The following is a 7,644-nucleotide window of genomic DNA, read 5'->3' on the forward strand; positions in this document are numbered from 1 at the left end:
CCTGAGGGCACAGGTCAGGGCCAGGCCAACCAGCAGTCCTGCTAGGTGTCCCTCTGGCGGCACGTGTGTACCCCCCCCCCGCCCAGTCTCCCGAGCCCTCTGTGTGCCACTGTCCTCTGGAGCCAGGGTTAAGGGCACGGGCTCTCGGGGGCTGTCCTCAGGCCTCGGCCCCTCCCAGGGTTTCCTTCTGGGAAAGTCCTTCTGGCTTGAGGAGGCAGGCAAGTTCTCAGAGCCCCAGAAATCACACCGCATGCCTGGCTGCTCTGGACAGCAGCCTCCACTTAGAGCCGGGCACTGATAGGACCACAAACCAGCGACTTGTCCAGGTGTCTACCGTGCGACATTCTTGCTCAGTGCTGTGGCCCCACAGCTGACCCCTGCTCCCACCACCTCCACGCCAGCCACTGGCCTCCCTGTGCTCATCCTGCTTGAGCTTCACTCACTGGCACTTCCCAGACTGTCGCGGGTTTGCTCCCCGGAGGCAGCCATGGGGATGAAGGAGGGGGCAGCTATTCTGGAGCCTCCAGGAAGCGCCAGCTGGCACAGCAGGAGAGCTCGTGGGGGCTTGGCAGCCTGTCAAGTCTGCCTTCTAACCTGGCCTCTACCACTTAACCAGCGAGGGGCCTGGTGCCTGGAGCCTTGGTCTGCTCACCTGTAAAATGTGGATAATGATGCCAACCTCACTGGGGGGGTGTGCTAAAGTAGGTGACAAAACGGGCTAGTGTCCCAAGAAGGCAGCAGGACACATGGAGGGGGCAACTAGGCAGGAATAGGGGCAAGGGTCTTTTTACACCAGACGGTGCAGGCTGGATAAGAAGAAGCAGGGCCTGTTCTCAGCATTTTACGTAGGAACTCATTTAGTCCTCAAAGCAACCTGTTGGGACCTGCCCTCATTCTTCTCATTTTACCCAGGACACTGAGACTCAAGACAGGTGAACTCCCTGGCCCAAGGTCACCCAGCTAGTTAGCGGCTGAGCCCAGCTGGCCAGCTTCAGCCACACACACTCAAGCTCTGTTCTGGCTGTCTCTGGGTTGGAAATAAGTGTCCATTGATGCAATGCCTTCACTTGCATTCAAGTCAGCCCTGTCTCTTGAGCTCCTGTGACCGTGGCACATCGCTAGACCATGCAGGGTTCGGCCCGGGCGGAGGAGAGCCAGCCAAGTCAATGAGCCCTCCCAATGCAGTGTGGAAAGGCCTTGTGATCGGAGATGGTGTTGGCCGGTGACCTCTGAAGTCCCCCTCCTGCAACTGCAGTTCTAAAACTGCAATCTCGACATTCCCTGATAAAACCTGAGAGTCCAAAAGTCTCTGATTACAACATCCTTCGAAGGAACAGCCCATGATCCAACCTTTGGGGCTTCCAACCCTTTATGATTCAGCATCCAAGTGTGCTCAAGCTTAAATGTACCCTAAAATATACCCCTCACCCAAGCCAAGAGGCACAGCAGCCCCACGCAGGCCAGACAGAGAAGAGCTCTTGGGTCAGACTGGAGGGGAGCCTGGGTGAGAGGCCCAGAGTTCCACTGGGCTGATGAGATGGTCCCGGTGGTTTCCAGCTGCTGCTGCTATGACCCAGGTATCCTGACCCCTCTGAGCTGGGGCTCAGGCCTGGGCAAGCCTAGGGGGGACAAAGGTAGAAGCCAGACCTTGCCCTCAGGGACCTTCAGAGCAGCTGGGGAAGTGGACAAGCCCAGGCCCAGTGTGTTCCAGGCTGGAGGCAGGGCTGAAACAGGGTGGGGACACCATGTAACCCAGAGATTTCCCAGACGGCAAGGCAGTGGCGCCTGGTGTCAAGCTGCTGGCTTAGGGCTCTTTGGCTTCCTAGTTGTGCACACAGTAGGCTGTGCCCATTGCAGAGATGGGGGAAACTTGAGCCACCATGATGTTCTGGGATCTGGCCAGTGAGGAAGGGGGAAAGGCCAGGACTGGCACCCAGACCTTGCAAACCCCAGCCCCATATTTTTAAGAAGCCAGGTCTATACTAGACTCTGATTTCTCCTTCCATCAAGGCATTCCTCAAGCCCTGCCCTTTTTCTAGAATCCCCTCCAGGGGCCTTCCCAGTTGGGAAAAGGGAGGTGGGCTAGGGAACCTTGTCTGGGGTCTCCTTATGCCAGCTTGAGCCTCAATCCACTGGATTCCAGGCTCAGGTGGCCTCCCAGCTGGGAGGCTCTGACTCAGCAGTCCCAGCTGGAGGGTTCCCTTCCCACTTCCACTGGGCCTGTCTGGCTCTCCCTTCCGGGGAGTGGAGGAGCATCCAGTGAGCGCTCACTGTGTGCCCAATCCCTGGTCTGAGGCTAAGATCCTGCCCTCATGAAGTACTCAGTCTGCCCACCCACACACAGTAGGTGCTCAAGTAATCCTCAAACTGAGTTAAAACCCCCAAGAAAGTAAAGGACAGGGGGCATGGCAGGACCATAGGGATATCCCTCCCTCTCCCCCCACCCCTGGGGCCCCTGATGCCTGGGGGATACGGGGGTTCAGAGTAAGGAGAGCCTGCTGTGTGTGGTCCCTCATCTTGTATTAACTAACAGTTATGGAGCACCTACTGTATGCCCAACTGTGTTTTGGGTGAAGGGCCAAAGAAATTACTACTGAGTTTGGGGGATCAGAGCAGCACCCACATCACTGCCTTAAAAGAAGGGCGGGCGCCTGGGTGGCTCAGTTGGTTAAGCGGCTGCCTTTGGCTCAGGTCATGATCCTGGAGTCCCTGGATCGAGTCCCTGGATCGAGTCCCTGGATCGAGTCCCGCATCGGGCTCCCCGCATCGGGCTCCCCGCATCGGGCTCCCCGCATCAGGCTCCCCGCTCCGCAGGGAGTCTGCTTCTCCCTCTGACCCTCGCCCCTCTCATGTGCTCTCTCTCATTCTCTCTCTCTCAAATAAATAAAATCTTTAAAAAAAATTAAAAAAAAAAAAAAAGGGCAAGGACTCCAAAAGTTTGCTGGAAGGAGGAGCTTTACCAACGGATGGAGGGAACTGTGCTGGGGCTGGGAGGGAGCCGGGTGTCAGGGAGCTGCTCTGGAGGGTGGGGCACCCCCCCCCAAAGGGACAACCAGAATAGGCAGGGTTATCTTGGGCACTCTCAGGGATGGGCAGCTGTCCTGGCCCATCAGACCATTAAAGACAGCAAGTCCAGAGTTCCAGGGACTTGTCCAAGGACACAAAGCAGCAAGGTGACCCGAGGAAGCCAAAGTCCCCAGCCAGTCTCCAGCAGGGGAGCAGGCAGGGGCAATCTTTAGCTCAAGGTGGCCAGGAGGTCCTTTGGAGAGGGAGTCCAGGGCAGCATCCTTTGGCAGGCCCAGATGGGCCAGTACGGGCTGGAGGGGCCTGTCCTTGGCCTCTGCGTCCCAAGCATGGAACCCTCTTTGCCTTTAAGAGGGGTGCAGGAGTTCTTGAAACCCAGGGCCCACGGGCCGGCGGGAGGGGCGGAGCCCAGAGTCCGGCCGCGCGGTGGCAGGACCCGGCTTACCTGCTTCCCGCCACCCGGGTGGGGCGGGGCGGGGCCGGGGGCGGGGCTGCCACACAACCTGTGGACGGCCAGGCGGCCGCCGGCCCGACCGTCGCGGGCACCGGCCGGGGGCCTGCGGGGGGCCCGGAAGCCGGGGGCGAGCGAGAAAACAAACTTGGAGAGAGGAGTGACCTGGGGGCCGGGGGCGGAGTCGCGCGCGGAGGAGGAGGGAGCGAGCGGCCGCCGGAGCGCGGCTGGCCCAGGAAGCGGAGAGCGCCGCCCACCCATCCGGGGCGAGAGCGGCGCTGCGGGCGCAGGCAGGCTGGGCCGGGGGCTGCCGGGCCCTCGCCCCCCACCGTGACCCCGCAGCCCCCAGCCCGCGCCCAAGATGATGAAGAGGCAGCTGCATCGCATGCGGCAGCTGGCCCAGACGGGCAGCTTGGGACGGTGAGTGTCAACCCGCTCCCTCCCAGCCCCACGCTCGCCCCCGCCGGACCCTAGAGGACGTGGAGGGGTGGGGGAGGCTTGGGACGGCCGGACAGCCACCCTCTGACTGGCCAGAGGCCTGCTTTCTCTCCCCCCGCCTCTGAATGCCACCCCCACCTCCCGGCCGGAGCAGGAGGGGCAAGGCCCTTTGGGGAAGGGGGCACCCCCACCCCTCTGCGTGCAGGGAGGATCAAGGATGCTGGGTCTTCTCGGCCTCCATGAGCCTCCTGAGCGAACGGTCCTCCCTGGCCTCACTTGTCCCCTCTGTACAATGGGGACAACTAGTCATTACGGTTGCCTGGAGTGGGGGGGGGGGCGATCAGGGCCCCAGACCTTGGGGGAGGGGAGGAGACTAGGTCCCGGTGTGGTGGGAGGAGGGGCCTGCCTTGTCCTGCTTTGTGCCTCTCCCCCCACCCCACCCCCAGCCCAGAGGCCTCCAGCTTCTCTATCTTGCTTCTGCTTTTCCCAGCTTCAGGTGGAAACATCCCCGGGTCTCTCTGTTCTCACCCCAGGGCCCCTGAGCCGATGAGAGTGGAGGCCAGAAGTTTGGGGAGCTCCCAGGGCCTATCTTCTCTCCTCTTCCCCCTTTGTTGGGAGTTTCCCATTCTCTGGGCCCAGGGGAGGGGACTGAGTGTCCAGGCTCACATAGGCATCGGTACGGTGGGAGACTAGAGTCAGGGCAGTCAGGCCCCCTTGCTCTGGGCCTCAGTGTCCCCATGTGTCCCTGGGCAGGGCCTGCACAGCCCTCCCGGCCAGAGTCCTGTGTGACTGACCGACAGCCCAGGAGTCTGAGCCCGCACACTTCCCGTTCTTGGGGCCGGCCCAGCCTCCTCTCCCCAGGGTCAACACCAGAGAGGCTGAGGTGGCTTCCCAACCCCACCGCCTTGGGTTTCATCCTCCTTCTCTCAGGACACAGCCCTGGGTGGAGGAGGAAAAAGCCATGTATCCTATTCCCGCCCCCACGGAATGTGCTCCGACTGGGATGAGGCGGGCAGGCCGGCCACCCAGGGCGGGCCCCAACGAGGAGGGGCCCTGGAAGCCACTGGGGTCCAGGTGCCCTGTTGAAGGGGCAGGGGGAGGCAGGGGGTTTCCTAACCTGGGCCGCCTCAGCAGAAGCTCCTCCCTCCCCCACAGCACCCCGGAGACTGCCGAGTTCCTGGGGGAGGACCTGCAGCAGGTACATGCCTGGGCCGGCAGCGGGTGGCAAGGCAGGCCTGCGCAAGCTGTCAGCAGAGGGCCGGGCCAGGACGCCATTTGGGGGGCTGGGTTGAGTCATTCCCCAAGCTGTTGGCCGTGGGGTCTCTAGGAGGAGGGAAGAGAAAGGTGGTTCCTGCTCTGGGAAAGAACAGGGCAGAGGGGGGTGGGGGACAACAACCTCCCGTGATCCATAAACTCTGAGCTCCCCCCCCAGGTGGAGCAGCGGTTGGAGCCGGCCAAGCGAGCAGCCCACAATGTCCACAAACGGCTGCAGGCCTGTCTGCAGGGCCAGAGTGGGGCGGACATGGACAAGCGGGTGGTGAGTGGGGGTCCCAGGGAGTTGGGGCCCAGGCAGGACACCTCTACCCAGTGGGGGAGTGAGGTCAGGGCTGGGGTCTCCCTGCTAGTCCGAGCCTCTGGCACACCAAGGGGGCAGAGCCTGTGCTGTCCCAAGACCCCACTGATGAGGCTCTATTTCTTCCCCACCTCTCCTTGACCCTGGCCCCCTCTGCACCCATCCCCTGAGCCAAGGCCAGGCCTCTGACAGCACCTGAACTTTTCACAGCCCCCAGAGCAGAGCAGAGCAGGCCCTCTGAATGGAAGCAGTGCCATGAGGGCTTCCTGAAGGAAGTGGCATTTGAGCTGATATTAATACTCACTGGTATTAATCAACAGCGAGCATTTGTAACTGATGACTGCTAGTCTGTTGTTAAGCTCTGTTTTTTTTTTTTAAAGACTTTATTTATTTATGTGGGAGAGAGAGAGAATGAGAGAGAGAGAGAGAGAGCATGGGGGGGGAGGGTCAGAGGGAGAAGCAGACTCCCTGCTGAGCAGGGAGCCCAATGTGGGACTCAATCCTGGGACCCCAGGATCACGACCTGAGCCGAAGGCAGTCACTTAACCAGCTGAGCCACCCAGGCGCCCCTGTTGTTCAGCTCTGTTAACGCGTTGCCTCCCTTCGTGCTGACAACACCCCTAGGAGGAGGCTGCCTTCATTAGCACTTTGTACAGATGACGAAATGAACCCACAGAGGTAAAGTCTTAAGATCACACAGCTAGTAAGTGGCAAAACAGATTTGATCCCTAGTCTTTCGGACTCAAGCTGGTGCTCTTCCTAACTCTAGGTGGGAGGGTTTTGAGCTCAGCTGTGACTAAGTGCGAGCCACCCATGCCCTGGGGCAGGGGAAGAGCCCCCCCCCCCGCTCCCCCCACCTCCATTCTCCTTCCAACTCTGTGACCTTGGGCCAGCTCCATGCCCCCTGTTCTTAGTTTTCTGGTGTGTGAGGGTACTTGGTCAGGGAAAAGGGCACCCCAGGTGGAGTGGGGTGGGGGGCCATGGTCACAGGGAGATGCCGCTCTGCCATGCCCGGTCGTCCTCCTGTTTCCACTCCCACCTAAGACTGTGGCCGTCCAGGCTTCCCTCCTCCCCTGTCCATACCGAGTGCCTCAATGGGGCTCTGTCCCCAAGGAGCTCTCTGTGTGCTTGGGTGGGGTGGAGGGTGACCCGGCAGGTGAGCACATGCTCACAGCCAGACCGTGGCCTTCCTGCAGAAGAAGCTTCCCCTCATGGCTCTGTCCACCACGATGGCCGAGAGCTTCAAGGAGCTGGACCCCGATTCCAGCATGGGGTGAGCACAGACCCGGCCCGAGCCCTCACCCAGAGATGCCGGGGGGGGGGGGGTGGCGGAATCTGGGCTGGGAGGGGGGTCCGGGTGAGGAAGGGCATCCCCTGTGGAAGGATGACCAAGCTGAGGGTAGTGGCTGTGCTAGGGGGCGGGGGGGGGTCAGTGTCCAGGTCGGGGGTGCGGCCAGGCCTGGGAGGGTGTTTGACTGAGAGAAGATGAAGGAGAGATAGAAGGGGCAGGGGGTGATGGGGAGGGAGGAGGCCCCACCAAGTGTTTCCAGATGGGGGTGAGGAGCTGTGGGGGCTGGGCCCACCGGTGCTGTGTCCACAGGAAGGCCTTAGAGATGAGCTGCGCCATTCAGAACCAGCTGGCCCGCATTCTGGCCGAGTTTGAGATGACTCTGGAGAGGGATGTCCTGCAGCCGCTCAGCAGGCTGAGTGAGGTGACCCTCCCCACTGCCCCCAGCCCCGCCCCTCACCAGCATCCCTAGCCTCCGCTCCTACCTCCTCAGCCCACTGACCCCCTCCCTCCCCGTGTCCACCCCCAGGAGGACCTGCCCGCCATCCTCAAGCACAAGAAGAGCCTGCAGAAGCTGGTGTCCGACTGGAACACCCTAAAGAGCAGGTGGGAGCCAGAGCCCCTGGGTGGGGCCCACGCCTAGGTCAGCCCACAGAGGTGGCCTCAGAACCCACACTCGGAGGGTGTGGCAGGGCCCACTGGGTATAGTGTGTGCACGTGCTCATGCCAGCTGAGGGTGACCCCAAAGCCTAGGAGAGCCAGAAATGATCCTCCAAGATCCCTGGACAGCAGGAGGGTCCCACCCCCACCCCTTGCCTGGCTGTGATCACCAAGCCTACCGCCAGGGGGAGGCCCTGAGCACTCATCCCC

The 7,644-nt window shown here is 61.5% G+C and overlaps 1 protein-coding gene across 2 annotated transcripts in view; it reads left to right on the top strand.

Annotated features, from left to right (window-relative positions):
• The first annotated feature begins 3,731 nt into the window (after positions 1–3,731).
• The window catches only part of SH3BP1 (SH3 domain binding protein 1), a 13,299-nt gene continuing 9,386 nt past the window's right edge, over positions 3,732–7,644 (top strand). Inside the window, exons 1-6 of one of the 2 annotated variants that reach the window (XM_032416897.1) lie at positions 3,732–3,895; positions 5,069–5,111; positions 5,346–5,450; positions 6,683–6,759; positions 7,087–7,198; positions 7,304–7,380. In XM_032416897.1, the coding sequence (XP_032272788.1) occupies positions 3,837–3,895; positions 5,069–5,111; positions 5,346–5,450; positions 6,683–6,759; positions 7,087–7,198; positions 7,304–7,380 (473 nt within the window). In that variant the 5' untranslated portion in view covers positions 3,732–3,836. The remainder of the gene's footprint in view (positions 3,896–5,068; positions 5,112–5,345; positions 5,451–6,682; positions 6,760–7,086; positions 7,199–7,303; positions 7,381–7,644) is intronic. The other variant, XM_032416896.1, reaches the window with a different exon arrangement.

Source organism: Phoca vitulina, unplaced genomic scaffold (assembly GCF_004348235.1).
Source record: "Phoca vitulina isolate PV1807 unplaced genomic scaffold, GSC_HSeal_1.0 scaffold19, whole genome shotgun sequence".
In the NCBI taxonomy this organism is placed as follows: Eukaryota; Metazoa; Chordata; class Mammalia; order Carnivora; family Phocidae; genus Phoca; species Phoca vitulina.